The following is a 15,917-nucleotide window of genomic DNA, read 5'->3' on the forward strand; positions in this document are numbered from 1 at the left end:
GTCGAGGGAAGCTACCTACCGAAATCACAACAGCAACAACAACCACTTTTCGGAACTAACACTACGCCAACATGTAAGACACCCAGTTAATTTGCGGCTCTGAAGCTTCTAGCTAACTAGTCTGTCAGGGAGGTTCTTCTCGGTATCAGTGGCAAGGACTTTGTCATAATTGCGGCGTCCAAGGCCGCGATGCGCGGGCCGACCATCTTGAAGGCATCCGACGACAAGACGAGCCGGCTAAATGAGCACACGTTGATGGCATACTCTGGGGAGGCCGGCGACACAGGTTGGTGGCTATGGAGAAGCAGCAACGCACTCGCCGACCCTCGCTAATATCTTTCCCCTCTTTGACAGTCCAGTTTGCGGAATACATCCAGGCCAACGCCCAGCTCTACTCGATGCGCAATGAGACAGATTTGTCACCCTCAGCTCTAGCACACTTTGTGCGCGGCGAGCTAGCATCTAGCCTCCGGTCCCGGAAGCCTTACAACGTCAACCTCCTCCTTGGGGGTGTTGACCCCATCACAGACAAGCCCAGCCTGTACTGGCTGGACTACCTCGCGTCGCTGGCTGCCGTTCCATATGCGGCGCATGGTTATGCTCAGTATGTTTCTGCAGACTCAGAACTCCCAACACACAGAAGATGATGATCCCTAATGCTTGCTGCAGGTACTACTGCCTTTCCCTCCTGGACAAACACCATCACCCCGACATCCCCTTCGAGCGAGGCTTGGAGCTTCTCACCCTTTGCGCCGACGAATTGAAGAGGAGGTTACCGATAGATTTCAAGGGGCTAGTAGTGAAGGTGGTGACTAAGGAGGGGATCAAGAACGTCCCATTTGATGATAACAGGGTAGTCAAGACCCCTTGAGCGTCTGAGCAGCAGTGGAGAGTGGGGCTAAATAAAGTTGTGTATAATACCCGGTTACAAGGCGCTTGCTCGACGACTGATGGTTTTCCCCATTGCGCCCTCGGTTTGGACCGTGATACGTCCGTTGAGGCCTATTGTCCCGGTTTCAACTCCTGATCGGTGACACCCACCGGTTGCACCAATAGCCGATCATACTTGCTTCGCAGCACTGTATTACCCCGGACTGCTCACAAATAGGGCAAAAAGACAGAATAAAAAACCACACGCTCGTGATTGCCAACATTCTTTAAATCCACGATGGAAGACATCCCTACTCGGCCGGCCCCAAATTCAACCCCCTGGAAGGCTGAGCACAGAACCTGGTATCTGGCTTGGCGGTTCTAAAGAGCCATACCAGGTGTAACTAGCAGCGTAATCAGCAATGAAAAGCGCTCACGTGCGCCGTTTCGATGTGCGTCTCTGACATGACGTTGGAGACTCGTAAACATACACTCCTAACCCTACCTCACAGCACTCCCGTCACCGTCATTTCGTTCATGACGCGGGTGGAAACCTGTCGGATCGAACGACATGTTGCGGGGGTTCTAACCGCATGCGGCATGGGGGACCTCTTCTGTTCAGCCCCTCCGTTGAGGAATTTCTTCGACAGGGGGGCGGGGGGTTCTGACCACCCAGCGGTCCATCCCGCAGGAGCACTACCGAAGATGCAACGGACGGGCAGCGGTACACAGTAGAAGGGCTTGGAGCCGCAAACAGTTTTCCAACAGCAGTTCTTTGCCACCTTTTGTGTGTGCTTTCTTTGTTGTTGGCACTTCCGATGGGGGCCAACTATCAATCCAACCGTTGGTTCCAAAATTGAGAACTGTCTGTCGGTTGGTGCCGGGTTGGCGTCTAACTATCAAGACACGAGATTGGGTTGGCTGTCTGCGTTGTTGCGGCCCCCCTTTCCCCCATCCATCAAATGCGGGAACGGAAGCCTTGTGAGGCGGTGAGCTGACAGCCCCTTTGTTGCCATGTATCCGTCTTGTTTTCCCATGCATGAGGTGCATGTGCTTGTCGGGACCACCGGAGCAATCAGGCTATCTTATGATGGCTGTTGACTATAGGAGGAAAAGAAGGGAATATTTTCAGCTCATTATTCGTCTTACGGTTGATAGCATGGAGCGTACGATGAGAGAAAAAAACGTTTATACTGGCAGAATTGGCACGTGGATGAATGAAAGACCAAGAGGAAGGAAACAGCGGGGCAGCCGGCGCGGTGAGGCAACCTACCCAGCTTTCGATTCAGAAAAGTCTCTCATGGTCGACTAGGGAGGTTCTGTTTCAAAGAATCGTCAGGCGCCACGTGTGAGATCAGATTTGCCTCGCTTGCTTGTTCTTTCGATCCTGGTAGCCGGGTAGATGCACTGAGATCAAAATCCTGGATCTCGCCTCCGACGGTCTGAGACGGATACCGTACTGTGCGAGTTATTTTCACTTGCTGAGTCTATGGTTCTTGCTAGGTAGTATTCGTAGGTGGGATGGAAGAACGGGTTTTGGAATTTCCACTCGAATTTTGACTCGTCATCATGGTTAGTTAAAGACTCGAGAATTAGAAAATAATGATAAATACTCCCGCTGAATTCGATGGAAACCCGCGGCACGCAACAGCAACATCTCTTTTTCGCCATCACATCGTCGTTGCCCCACCAAAAAGTTTCGTGGGCTTGGGGGCTTGACCAGCATCAGGCAAGGAAAGAAAGCGTGGGTGGCCAATGCCCCAGACCCAGTCTCCCAGTGTGCCACCTGGATCCTTGCACTGTTGTTCTTGGCCTCTTCAACTTCGCCTTGCCAAAACTGTCAGTAAAAGTGGGGACCCGACACCCCGATCCAAAACTCTTTTTCTGGTCCTCCCGCCTCGATTCTCCCTCCCAAAAAATCTTCCTCTTCTTCCCACACATCCCAGGATTCTTGAATCCAACCCACATCCGAACCGCATTTCCCTTTTTCATCACTCGTCTTTCCTTTTTCCTTTTGAGAATCTGCATTTCGGGTTCTTTGAAGGATCGCAGGAAACACGCTCCCTGATTTACGTTATCCGAGGCCAGCTCCGAAACCCGAGTTTTCGGCCATTCCAACCGTGGAACGCGTGTGCGAGACGAATTTCTGAAATTCTCCTCGCGTCCCCATCAGTTCTTTCTCCGTTCTTTCCTTCCCAAGTCTCCCGACTTTTTTTCCGACCCACTCTCATTTGAACCCCGCGTTCTTTTCGAGAGTTGAGAAGAAATTTCGACCGATTTCGATTGATTTCGAGCCAACAAAACAAAAACGAAGACAAGAACCAACCAACGCCGTTTTTCACCGATCGTTCATCAACAACAATCATGGCGGACCAACTCAACGGTACCATGGGCAATTTGTCCCTCGACTCGGCCCCGCAGGGCAACCAGCAGCCTCCTGCCCGCTCTTACATCCCGCCCCACATGCGTAACAAGATGGGGGCCGGTAGCAGCCCGGTCAACTCTCCTCCCTTGAGCTCTCCTCCCGGCTCCGGCGGCCCCGGTGGTCCTGGTGGTCCCGGTGGTCCCGGCAGCCCCATGGGTGGTCTCAACAGCAGCGCTTGGGCTGGGTAAGTTACACATGCGTTCCTCATTCCTCGTTCCTCATATTGGGCATATTTAAGTGCCCTGTATCGTCAGCTTGGTTCTAACTCGTAACTAGCAACAACAACTTCGACGCCCGCGCCGGTGGTGGTGGTAACTGGGGCGCTGGAGGCGGCGGCGGCGGTTACGACGGCCCGAACCAGTCTTGGGGCGGTGGCGGCGGTCGCCAGGGCGGCTTTAACCGCGGCGCTTACCGTGGCCCTCAAGGCGGCGGTGGTGGCATGGGCGGTGGTGGTGGTGGCCCTGTTGGTCGCGGCGAAGGTCGCTGGGTCGACGGCAAGCACGTCATTGGCCCCAGCGACCCTCGCATGGAGCGTGATCTCTTCGGCACCCCCGACGACCCGAGCAAGCAGCATACCGGTATCAACTTCGAGAAGTACGACGACATTCCGGTCACGCCCTCTGGCCGCGATGTGCCTGAGCCGGTGCTGACCTTCAGCAACCCCCCGCTGGACGAGCACCTGCTGTCCAACATCGAGCTGGCTCGCTACAAGATCCCCACCCCGGTCCAGAAGTACTCGATTCCCATTGTCATCAACGGCCGCGATCTCATGGCCTGCGCCCAAACAGGTTCCGGCAAGACTGGCGGTTTCTTGTTCCCTATTATGCACCAGTCGTTCACCCAGGGCCCGTCCCCTGCTCCCGTCCAGGGCGGCGGTGGCTACGGCCGTCAGCGCAAGGCGTACCCGACTGCCTTGATCCTGGCTCCCACTCGTGAGCTGGTGTCTCAGATCTACGATGAGGCCCGCAAGTTCGCCTACCGTTCGTGGGTGCGCCCCTGCGTCGTCTATGGTGGTGCCGACATCGGCTCGCAGCTCCGCCAGATTGAGCGTGGCTGTGATCTTCTTGTTGCCACTCCGGGCAGATTGGTCGACCTCATAGAGCGTGGTCGCATCTCGCTGTGCAACATCAAGTATCTCGTCCTCGACGAGGCTGATCGCATGTTGGACATGGGTTTCGAGCCCCAGATTCGCCGCATCGTGCAGGGCGAGGACATGCCCCCCGCCGGCTCGCGCCAGACGCTCATGTTTTCGGCCACTTTCCCCCGTGACATCCAGATGCTCGCCCAGGACTTCCTCAGCGACTACGTCTTCCTTTCCGTCGGCCGTGTGGGTTCCACCTCGGAGAACATCACCCAGAAGATCGAGTACGTCGAGGACATCGACAAGCGCTCTGTGCTTCTGGACATCCTCCACACCCACGCTGGTGGTCTGACCCTTATATTCGTGGAGACCAAGCGCATGGCCGACTCCCTGTCGGACTTCCTTATTAACCAGACGTTCCCGGCCACCTCGATTCACGGTGACCGCACCCAGCGTGAGCGTGAGCGCGCCCTCGAGCTCTTCCGCGGCGGCAAATGCCCCATTCTGGTGGCCACTGCTGTCGCTGCTCGTGGTCTCGATATCCCCAACGTCACTCACGTCATCAACTACGATCTCCCCACCGATGTGGACGACTATGTCCACCGTATCGGTCGTACCGGTCGTGCTGGTAACACGGGTATCGCTACTGCCTTCTTCAACCGTGGCAACCGCGGTATTGTCCGCGAGCTTGTCGACCTTCTCAAGGAGGCCAACCAGGAGGTTCCCTCGTTCCTCGAGACCATCGCTCGTGAGTCGTCCTTCGGCGGCGGCGGCCGTGGCCGTGGTGGTGGTGGTCGCGGTCGTGGCCGTGGCGGTAACACCGATTTCCGCAAGTACGGCGGTGGTGGAGGCGGCGGTGGCTTCGGCGGAGGCTTCGGCGGCAACCAGCACGGCGGCGGCGGCGGTGGCGGCTTCGGCAGCGGTGGTGGTGGTGGTGGCTACGGCGGTGGTGCTCCTCCCCCCAGCGGCGGCTACGGCGGCGGTGGTTATGGTGGCTATGGCGGCGGCGGTTACGGCAACCCCGGCGGTGGTGGTGGCCAGTCCTGGTGGTAAAAATATACACCAGGATAGTGCCGCAATGCCGCACTCGGCCTCCGCGTCGCCTTGTTCTTTCTTTCTTCATGGTACTGCATCGTTTTTACGTACACACGCCGCGCGTTGTTTTCGGTTTTACGTCCGGGGCTCTAGCTCTCGGACCTGGGACCTTTCGGAATATCTAATGCGGCGACTACGGCTTTTACATCTCCGACGGGGCCACGGCAGGTTTTGATGCCAAAGCTTTGCCTCCACGGCTTTGACGATAGACCAGGGTTTTTTCCTGTTCACCGGGACGGGACGACTCTATTCGACGACTTGATACCCTTAGACCAGAGAATTGCGGGACGTCAACAACGACGCCTCTGCTGCTGTCCGCGCATGCCGCGATCCGGCATGGATTGCAGGCCTGGTTGACCTGATCTGGACACTAGACCTCATCAACCCTCACGATCGTCACGTTTCCTTGCCCTCGGCCTGCTTTTCGGAGGGGGCCTCTCACGATGCGTTCACATAGAAATGGGGGGTCATGGCACGCCGCAGGCTCTTTCCATTGTTTTTTTATTTTTTCTCTTTTCTGAGCTTTCATCTCACGTTTTTTTTTTTTCCTTTTGACGACACATCTCATAGACAAAAGTGGATTTCTCGGTTCTTTCATCTCTGGTCGAGCCGGCGACTCGGCGATTCGGCGATTCGACTTCGACCAAGAGGTCTCAGGTCCAGGGAGGATTTCGGGAGGCACTCCTGAAGGAGCTTGAGAGAGATGGGCTGGTAATCTTTTCGGCAGTTGAGGACTGGGAGCGCGGTTGATGGAGCATGATACCCCTTTGATGATTACGGCCGGAAGAGGGGAAAATTGCTTCTGGGCTCTCATCGTTGGCACACTGGGAACATAACGGCCGGCGATCTGCGAAGGACGGGCAAAACGCGCACAGGGAAACATTGGGTGCGCAATGGGTCAAGGCTTTTGCAGGGCCTCGGTTTATCGAACCGAGCGACATCTCGAGCAGTGGCTTCGGTTCTTCGTGGCTCGAGACCATAGTCTTACTGAGGAGTCCGAAAAAAACCACTTACTGTTTTATGTTTGCTGCATTGTGATGTTGTCATGTGATGTGTCGCCCAAGATTCAACTGACTACCGTTTCCGACTAACAATATCATTATACGCCGAACACCAATCCAGATTCGTGCTCCTGCCTGGGCCTTGATTAATGTCGGGAACATGAACAAATACTAGATCCTTCGAACGGTGTGGCAATTGGATTTCAGCAGATCAAAAATAGAGTCCATATAATCTATCTTGTCATTATTTACCAGTATTTTATTTCTTTATTCTTGAGAACCCCGCTAACCATGCATGCTATTCACCGAAATAATAGGTTATAGATACTGAAATGCCGTCTATCATGTTGTCAACTCCTCCAAAATAGACTCCAACTCCTCTCTACGGAACGGCAGGCTCAGCAGTTCCGTGCCGATCGAGTCCTTGTGGCTGGTGATGATTTGGTGGTCGTGGAATCTGTGTTTCTTGCGTTAGTATCCATGCTCGAATGAAACATTATGAGAGGGTAAGTGAATCATGGGAGGGTGGGAAAAAAAACATACTCCTTCAACAACGTCCGAAACGCCATCTCCGAACTGCAAATAAACTCCTCCACCGCCTTATTATACACCATCCGATAGTCCACCGCCATCTCCTCATCCCCCCCTCCACCACCACCAGGTTGTCCCCCTCCCCCCTGGCCCTCCTCAGCAGCAACCAAAACCTCCCCCACCAACAACCGAAACAGCGCCCTCGCATTCTCCGGCAAACTCCTCAACACAAACGCCACGCCCTCCTTCCCGCCCACCCGTCTCGCTTTCCGACCCAGCAACTCGTGCACTTCATCCACGACATCTAGTTCGCAGGGCGCTGGAGTGGCGAAAGTCGTGCAGTCGTGGAAGAGAAGGTTGAAGGAGGCGCGTTGGGCGGCGTCCCAGAGGAAGGGGAAATCGGGGGTGTCGGCTGTGCAGGCGAGGTGGATGGCAGGGTGGGAGGCGAGGTGGGTGAGGAGGGATTGGAGGGCGGGGCGCCGGAGGGGGGGGGCGTCGATGGAGTTTATTAGGATTGTTAGGGTGATTGTTGGGGGGGAGAGGGAGGAGAGGGTGGTGAGGAGGGATTGGAGGGTTGTTGGGCGGGGTGCGGAGGAGGAGGAGGAGGAGGAGGAGGATGGGAGGGCAGAGGCCAGGGTGGAGATGATGTCCCGCTGGGTGAGTGTTCGGACGTAGCCGTTGATGATGACGATTTTTTGGGTGGGGGGGTCCTGGGAGGCGAGGTAGGTTGCAAAGTTGTGGAGGAGACGGCGTTTGGAGCCGTAGCCGTAGAAGCAGGTGCTGAAACCCTGGGAGAGCTCGAAGGCCCATTGGGGGAAGGACTCGGCGTGGAAGGACTCGAGGGATGTGACGTTGGCCGCGTGGGGGTCTTTGAGTTGGCGGATGATGGTGAAGTATTCGTCGTGGGTGAGGAGGTTGAGGGAGGAGAGCGTGTTGTTGGAGGTTCGTGCTAGGCCGGGTTTGTTTTGGTAGAAGTATTGCTCGTGCGGTGGCAGGTCGCGTGGAGGAGTTGGTGATCGCTTGCGGGTGGTGGTCCTCCGCTTTCGCCCTGGTGTTTTTGAGGGGGTTTCTGGCTCCTGTGCGTCTTCTTCCTCCTCGCCTTCTCCCTCGCCCACTGCCACTTCCTCTTGTACTTCTTCATCCTCTTCCTCGCTCGACTCGTAGATCTCCCGAGCAATGTCTCCTCCTTCTACCTCATCGTCGCTGACCTCGCCTCCAATCACTCGGTCGATGAGGGCCCTGGCGCTTTTCCTCCTTGCCGATCTGTCGGCGATGTTCCGTCTGCTAGGCGTATCGGTGCCATTGAGCCGTATTGGGGTCTCGGCAAGCGGTTTCTGTGCGCGTCTCTTCGGTGTTGTTGCTTGGGCCTTTGGCGTTCCTGCGGTCGCGGATTTTGGAGGGCGGCCTCGTCGTTTCGCGGGTGTCAGCTGAATCGTGGGGTTTGACGCCTCAATGGTGCCATTCTCATCCCCGTCGCTCCCGTCTGCCGCGACGGCGACTGTGGCTTCCGAGCGCTTTCGTCGTTTCGGGGTCTCATTCTCTTCGGGGATGTCGTAGGGGTCTGGTGAGAGGTCGCGTTTTCGAGAGGCGCGTAGTGCTGGCGCTTCGGTTGCGGACTTTTTACGAGCCATTTTCTTAGCTTCGGGAGTATCGAATTGCGGCGGAGTTGGCCGACGATTTACCGCTGGCTTCGATGCGTTTGGGAACGGCTGATGGGATGAAGTTCGTGAGACGCGACTTTGTATGGAAGCCGAGAAGACCAAGCGAGCAGATTGGCGCTTTTGTCACCAAAAACGTAGTTACATGGTTAGCCCCACACCACAGCTAGTTATCTCACGCCTAGCAACGAGATTCCTTCCGCCCGCAGCGGTCAATAATTAAAGTGTTAACAGTATCCATATTTATCTATGTTGAGAACCGCAGTTCGCAAAACACATCGCCAACTTCGTACCGCTGCCGACCTGCTGGTTGCCATTGAACCCGCCTCGCTGTGGCCAAAAAAAGCGGCAGGCTAAAACAGATACCTGCAGTCTAATAACTACATTAACATTCGATCAAATTTTAACAGATTTTGATTAATGGACTCTTTTTGTCTTCTTTCGTTTTTTTGTTTATCCTTTTTAATCTTTTTTTCACTTTGTAGAAAAGTAAGTTATCCAGGGTCTTGATCTGCCGCTTCTTTTGCCCACAATGAGCTGCGAAAGTTCATTCCCACATGCTACTTTTAGCTTCCGTATTATTTCCTCAACGCGACTTCCCTGTAAGTTAACTTTGGTGGCCCAAGCGCCTTTTTAACTTCAACTCCTTTTTGGGTGAGCGACCTTGTGTAAGCAAAAGTAGATTTCTCAATCTTTTACGTCGCCAAATATTGCCCTGCGCCCGTCAGTAAAAGAACTTTGCTGTCTTAACACACCCTTAATTTTTTCTCGTTTTTCTGACGGACAACGACCACACATCATGAACCTAAACTTGTCGGCCTCCCTCAACATTTTCAAGCTCTTGGCAAAACCGTCCCTTTGTCTTCCACATGCAACGGTCAAGACATTCGATGACCTACCCGTTCCACTGAACAAGGCATTTTCCCCGAAGAGTGGAAAGGAGGCCGATATCAGAGCTGTGGTGTTGGATAAGGACGACTGTTTTGCTATCCCCGACCACAGTGAGGTTTATGAACCGTACCAGGTACTTTATTTGATATTGCTCTCGTATTGCTTTGCTTCTCGATGTTGCCACTGTGTTTTGATCTTGCCCCCCCCCTCTCCTGGATTGTATTCTGGTTTTGTTCTGCCTTGCTTCTCGACCCCATACTAAGACTGTGAAGCGCCGGTTCCAAGCCTTAAGAGCCGCCTACCCCGGACGACGACTCCTAATCGTGTCCAACACGGCGGGCGCGACAAGCTACGATGTAGACGGAAAGCTAGCCGAAGCAACTGGGACGTCCACCGGCGTTCATGTCCTGGCACATGCTGTGAAAAAGCCCGGCTGTGGCGAGGAGATCATGTCCTACTTCCGCCAGCACCCAGAAACGGGCGTGACAAGCCCTCACCAGATTGCTGTTGTGGGCGACCGCCTGGCTACCGATATGATGCTCGCCAATATGATGGGCAGCTGGGGGATTTGGATCCGGGATGGGGTTGTGCCTCTGCAGAAGAAGAGTATTGTATGTCCTTGAGAGTAGAGTGGGGGGTGGTTGGGTGTTGGAGTCTTTGATTTTACTGACCACGGTTGTTAGTTCTCGAGGGTTGAAAGACGACTTGGGCCTTACTTGCTTGCTCATGGATACCTGGCTCCTGAGCCTTCGAGTCCCTTTGAATAAAGAGACAATCGGACGATTCGTCAGCAGCCGTGAACAAAATGTGTCTTGAACACCATTGAAGTAACCCGAACTCTTCAGCGTCAGGGTTTTGAAGCAGTGACCTCGCCGTGGATTATCGCTCCGGATATGCCATTATTTGTGTTGCCGCCTTTCTGAGGACGACACCATGGGCCACGTTGGTCGTGGCCATATACGGCCGAGGCTCTGTATAGCCTAGGCCACATGGTTATGGTTTATCACGCTTCGGAACAGCTTGGCTGCTCATGGCGGGGTAATGGTAACTCGGAAGGCTACGCTACCTGGCTTTGGCTGTGGATGCTCTCCCTGAAAGCCAGCTTCATTGTTTGTGAAGAGGGGAGATTCGGATGGGGCAGCTAATATCCTCGACCATGACTGGTTGCTCTCAGTATCGGCCCCATTGTTCCTGGAGAGGGAAAGGTAGGGCGGGACAGCTACTCGGCCTTGGTTATGACTCTTATCCCCGGAAAAACTACTTCTTTGTCTGCCAAGGTGGATATTTCGTACAGGAGGTTGCCCAGGATTGGCTATGCCTGGTCACAGGCCTTATTGTCTACTGGAAGGGGCAGGTTTGGGCAAGACAGCTACTTGAACTTGACCATGAATGTTCACCTCGGAAGGGCGGTTTCATTGTTTACGGCGGCAAATCGTTGGGATGGGAGGCTCCTTGGCCTCGTGTGCTTGGTCACTGACTCACTGGCCTCATTGTTCGCTGGGGAAGTGAGGGTTGGGGCGGACGGCTGCGTGACCTTGGTCATGACTGTTTACTCGAGAAGCACAGCTTCAATGTTCACAGCGGAGGAGGGTTCGGACGGCAGAGCACACAGTTCCACCCCCTTGGCCTATATAACGATCCCCGTGCTCTCCCAACCTCCAGTTCTTTTCCTCCCCTTCTTCTGCACCACACAACCCACTTCCATCAATTGCCAGCCAGCGGTTTACCCCCGTCGTGGTCTTCCATCTCTCACGGCTAATCATCGATACACTCATCGATATACTACCACCTTCATCACTTTCTATCGCCATCCAACATGGGTGGCCGAATCTGGTCGAGGGCCGAAGAGAGAATCTTCTGGCTCCAACTGGTGCCCCATTCCCCTCGGCGTCTCGGTGCCGACCTCCAGAATGAGGAACAAAGCTGGGAATGGGTCGCGAAGCAGATGACGGCGAAGATGGGCGATAACGCCCGCCGTAAATACACCGGATTGGGTGCCTGTAAGTATTCGCAACGCCACAACACTTTCCCCTTGGCTGTAACCAGCCACTGACGGCTAACCGCTGCGCGCAGTTGAGCACTTCTTCCTCAACGTCCACCAGTGCAGGTTCTCGCCGAATATCGGCACCATGCACTACAAGTACTGGAAGGCTGGTACGAAGCCCCCTTTGAACACCCGGCCCCAGTCTCAACCTCTACATCAAAGCGCTTTATTAACACACACCTAGAGAAAGAGGCCAAGAAGCGCAAGCAGGGCAACCAGCCGGAGCCAGCCGACCAAGCTGGCAACGGAGAGGCCAGCACTGCTGCTGCTTCTGCTGGCGGATCTGCCAGCCCTGCTGTGGCCGCCGAATCGCCCAACGAGCCACAGGGTGTGAGGGCCTTGGTGGACAACGCCGCAGCCGAGATCGCCAGCCAGAACGGCCAGACGGATCACTCCATCGTCATCGATTGTTAGTATCCTTCCCCACGCCCCACGCCCCTTGGCTGTAAAGTGGCTGCGTGGCCTGGCCATTTCCGGCGACCAGAGCTGACCAGATGAAATCTTATAGAAGGACAAGGCACACTCAAGGTCGTCCATCGCACAGCGGGGTACGTTGGTGCTTCGCTAAGAAACGCCGGTGTTTCTCGTCTATGGCTGGGACGGCCGGCCACGGTACGAATTCTTTACAATCTGCATTTTTTATGATACCCTGGTAGCATGGGAGTGGGGGCAATAGACATGCTTTGGAACTGGCTGGAGGGGAATGCATCGGTGGCGTCTGGAGCTTTGCCCACATTATTCAGGCGACACAGCATAGTTTGGGGGTTCAGCGTTGGGCGTTAGTGACATTACTTAGCATGGCGATACTTCTGGCAATATAGCATAGATGGCATCGTCAAGATCACAGGACACATCAAATTCTGTGCTGTGCTGTGCTGTGCTGTGACTCCTGTTTTGATTGCTGCCTCCCTTATTTCAGCCCGAAATACTATCGTGTGCGTTTCTTAATAGGCACTCTCTTTTTTCTTTGTCCGCCCTCGTCCCCTACCTTACTGTGCGTCCGTGGAGGCTGTGGTGTGCATGTGTGTATCACGAGCAAGCAAGCGCATACAGAGTTCTTAGTCTGTTTCACAGGCACACATCTCTGTGCTGGTGAACCGGGTGTGCCTTGGTCACTGTTCGTTATGGAAATGTGGGGGCTAGAAGATATGTGTTGTGCGGTTAAGGCTATCTTTGTCTTTGTGTGGGTACATAGTTAGAATAGAAATATGCTGTTTTTAAGTCAACGAACTCTGTCATTACCGGCCCGCAGGACCAAGGGGGTTGATGCCTAGGCTCAGAACACGTCTAAACAGAAAAGCCCTGTGACTTTCTGTATTCCTTAAAGACGAGCGCCATTCAGTGTAGCTGAAGGTCTTTTTAGGTGAGATACGAGCCGCTGGGACAGAAATACACCTCGTCTTTAAAATCGGGTCTATGTCTGTTCGGAGTCGGTGGCATAATGAGTGAGCGTTCAGGCTTTGGGGGATAGAAAAATGTGAAGGCCTCAATCTACGGCTTCCTAAATTTAACGGGGTAGGTGTCGTCTGGTTAAGGTTTGTTTTGTGTGAGCTGAGGGGATCGATTAGCAGCTTATTGGAAGTGAAGTTGATAGGGAGGGACTTGTTCCTAGGCACTAGAATGTAGGGTGCCGTTGTCTGTGCGAGTCTTCTAGGAGCCATGAAAGGTTACTAATTGTTGGGAAAGTCGTATATTGGTTGTTTGCAGTTAGGAGTTACGAGTCGGTCTCTGCAAGTTACGTATTTCCCAAGCCCGAGGAGACAGGGGGTCAAGACAAACCAGTGGGAGTCTGTTTCTGAGAGACATGCCATACGGGGCTCACTTTCTAGCATAAATCAAGTCTAAACAAATATTATTTTGAAGTAATGTTGTGGTTTACAAGAGAACGAATGGCGTGTTGGCCGTTGGTAGTTATGGAGCGGATGAAACAGAAATACGATGCTGTGGATTGTGAGCCTCGGATCCGGGGATGATAGAATATACTGTATCTTGGCGTAGTTAATTAGCTACAATGCGGGGAATTTCTTCCTTACCACAACCCACAAAATATTACACTGGAGAAAAATATAAACCCCGAGTGCTAGTAGAGAGAAGGGTCGTAAAAATGGGCGTGATGGGGTTGTATCTAGGATTGAGGTTAAGAAAAGGGATTGTTTAGGTCTGGTTGGGGTTCATTGGGGACTTAATTGTGGAGCACTCGCTCGACACCTTACATTTCGATTTCACTCACCCCGTTATAATTCCTAGCCCTTTGCGTCTTCCTTCACAACAATCGACCCACTAACTGTCAGCAGCGAGTCTAACTTTAACATGACTTCCAGCACACATCCGGACTTAGAAGTGCCCATCTTCGGCCCTGATCATGGCGTACTAGCCGTGTCTCTCGGCGCTCGTCGGCTGGAGTTGAACCGGGCCGGGTCATACTGTAAGTCGTTCCCCTGTTCTACATCTTCCCCACTGACTTCCTCTTCTCCGACTCGCTCATTTTCTCTTATTTATTTTACCTCTTCTGAAATATCTTACCTCTTGAAATAACAACCCCCTGACAACCCCACAACCAGCCCTCGGCGGTACGACACCCACCATCGCCGAACTCAGCTCCCTCCTCGCCTCTTTCCCCCTTTCCTCACCAACCACCACCCCTCCACGCCCAACAATCCGCATAATGATCCGTCCCCGCGGACCCCCTTCCCTATCCCAGCCCCAACAACAACAACAACAACAACAACAACAACAACAACCTCACGAGGACCAGGACCAACAAGACCAACCCCAAGACCAAACCCAAGACTTCATCTACACCCCAACCGAACTCTCCACCATGACCACCTCCATCCCCAAATTCCTCTCCCCCAACCTCCTCTCCCCCGCCCACAACGACGGCTTCGTCTTCGGCATCCTCCACCACAACCCCCACACAAACAAACTGGCCCTCAACCGAGACCAAAACTCGGCCTTGATCAAGTTAGTCAAGTCCGCCTCTTCCGAGGAGAGGAGCCTGAAATGTATACTACACCGAGCAGTGGATGATCTATTCGATGACATCCCGACGGATGATCGTGAGGGGGTGGAAAAGGTGATAGAGGAGGTGAGGATGTGTGGGTTTGATGGGATGTTGACGTCGGGCGGGAAAGGGGATGCGGTGGGGAATGTGGAGAGGTTGAGGGTTGTTGTGGAGGTTGGGAGGGAGAAGGGGGTGGAGGTTATTGTGGGCGGGGGGGTGAGGAAGGAGAATTTGGGGGGGTTGTTGGGTGGTGGTGGTGGTGGTGGTGGTGGTGGTGGTGGATTTGCAGGAGGGGGAATTTGGTTTCACTCTTCTTGTTTGAAGGGAGGGGAGTTTGATGGGGATGAGGTGAAGGGTTTGGTGGATGTGCTGAGGGAGGGTTAAGCAGGGTCGGTGTGATCCATGGGCCTGGGAAACGGGGGTTGTTGAGGCTTCGTGCCTAGTTTACGACTGAAAGCGGACGTCGGAGCACCTTTGTGGGTGTGAAAAAAAAGGGGAGATATCAGGTAGGAATTGTATAAGGCACGGAACCTTGGTATAATTACGGTCGCCCTTAAGGCTAAGGCCCGACCTTGGGTATCTCGTATGGATGCTAGCTATTGATCTGGTACTCAACTACTACGTGTATAAGTATGCCTTAATCCTTCCTTCACCATTGCGGGCCTTCGACTTCGATACTGATTACGAATTCCCTAGCGCCTTGACCCTAACCGGCATCTTGAACCTTCATCAGAAGACCCATCCTTGGAAACCGTCGCCGGAAGGGGCGGGTGAGCGGTGTCCCGAGATACACCACATGGGTAGGTTTCCTATGTGTCGGTTCCCATCCCGCCGGTACGCTCTTCCTTGTGGTTTTCGCATCGAGCGGCTCGGTCGTCAATTGAGAGACATTTCGTTGGTGAAAACATCCTAAAACGTCTACGTGTGTTGTGACTTTTTGCCTCGAGCTTTCGTCTTCTTCTTAGTTTTACCCCCGCTGCGTTTCTCCTTCTCCCCCTTTTTCTTCCCCTTCGACGGTACGGCGGCGGGTGCAGCCCTTTGCTGGGCCGCAATCCGACAACTGCGAACTCTCCCCGTCGGGCTCCGATTCAGGCCATGATCTGGATTTGGTGTCGTGAGCCCGGCTAACATGCGCCTCGTCCGTCTTTTGGGCACAACGTCGACTGCTAACGGCGGTGTCAGGACAATGAGATCGCCTCGTTGAATCCGACGTTCAACTCTCGACCTGGGCGAAAGACAACGATCAGGCATCAAGAATTCGTCCTCCGAGTCTATGTCGGGCATGTTGTCGCCGTTTGGAATCTTGGTTTTAGCGTG

The 15,917-nt window shown here is 54.0% G+C and overlaps 6 protein-coding genes across 6 annotated transcripts; 5 read left to right on the forward strand and 1 right to left on the reverse strand.

The window, feature by feature from the left end:
• Positions 1-129: 129 nt before the first annotated feature.
• C8A04DRAFT_9257 (nucleophile aminohydrolase) lies at positions 130-871 on the forward strand (the record flags this gene model as incomplete). The annotated part of the gene is made up of 3 exons (XM_062785416.1): positions 130-286; positions 355-604; positions 670-871. Coding segments are annotated over 3 exons (609 nt in total), but the record flags the coding sequence as incomplete, so codon positions are not given.
• Positions 872-3,234: 2,363 nt separating this feature from the next.
• Positions 3,235-5,429, forward strand: C8A04DRAFT_9164 (ATP-dependent RNA helicase; the record flags this gene model as incomplete). Its single annotated transcript, XM_062785378.1, has 2 exons — positions 3,235-3,479; positions 3,572-5,429. The coding sequence occupies 2 exons, from the start codon at positions 3,235-3,237 to the stop codon at positions 5,427-5,429; spliced, it is 2,103 nt and encodes a 700-aa protein (XP_062640621.1).
• Positions 5,430-6,814: 1,385 nt separating this feature from the next.
• Positions 6,815-8,634, reverse strand: C8A04DRAFT_34441 (uncharacterized protein; the record flags this gene model as incomplete). Its single annotated transcript, XM_062782823.1, has 2 exons — positions 6,815-6,929; positions 7,016-8,634. The coding sequence occupies 2 exons, from the start codon at positions 8,632-8,634 to the stop codon at positions 6,815-6,817; spliced, it is 1,734 nt and encodes a 577-aa protein (XP_062640622.1).
• Positions 8,635-9,460: 826 nt separating this feature from the next.
• Positions 9,461-10,319, forward strand: C8A04DRAFT_9217 (mitochondrial PGP phosphatase; the record flags this gene model as incomplete). Its single annotated transcript, XM_062785402.1, has 3 exons — positions 9,461-9,685; positions 9,816-10,163; positions 10,236-10,319. The coding sequence occupies 3 exons, from the start codon at positions 9,461-9,463 to the stop codon at positions 10,317-10,319; spliced, it is 657 nt and encodes a 218-aa protein (XP_062640623.1).
• Positions 10,320-11,368: 1,049 nt separating this feature from the next.
• On the forward strand, positions 11,369-12,010 carry C8A04DRAFT_25058 (uncharacterized protein; the record flags this gene model as incomplete). The annotated part of the gene is made up of 3 exons (XM_062779414.1): positions 11,369-11,552; positions 11,626-11,706; positions 11,781-12,010. 3 exons carry the CDS (start codon positions 11,369-11,371, stop codon positions 12,008-12,010), a joined length of 495 nt encoding a protein of 164 aa, XP_062640624.1.
• Positions 12,011-13,906: 1,896 nt separating this feature from the next.
• On the forward strand, positions 13,907-14,984 carry C8A04DRAFT_25059 (copper homeostasis CutC domain-containing protein; the record flags this gene model as incomplete). The annotated part of the gene is made up of 2 exons (XM_062779415.1): positions 13,907-14,021; positions 14,158-14,984. 2 exons carry the CDS (start codon positions 13,907-13,909, stop codon positions 14,982-14,984), a joined length of 942 nt encoding a protein of 313 aa, XP_062640625.1.
• Between the last annotated feature and the right edge of the window lie 933 nt (positions 14,985-15,917).

This window comes from Dichotomopilus funicola (genome assembly GCF_033296635.1).
Source record: "Dichotomopilus funicola strain CBS 141.50 unplaced genomic scaffold C8A04scaffold_4, whole genome shotgun sequence".
NCBI lineage: Eukaryota > Fungi > Ascomycota > Sordariomycetes > Sordariales > Chaetomiaceae > Dichotomopilus > Dichotomopilus funicola.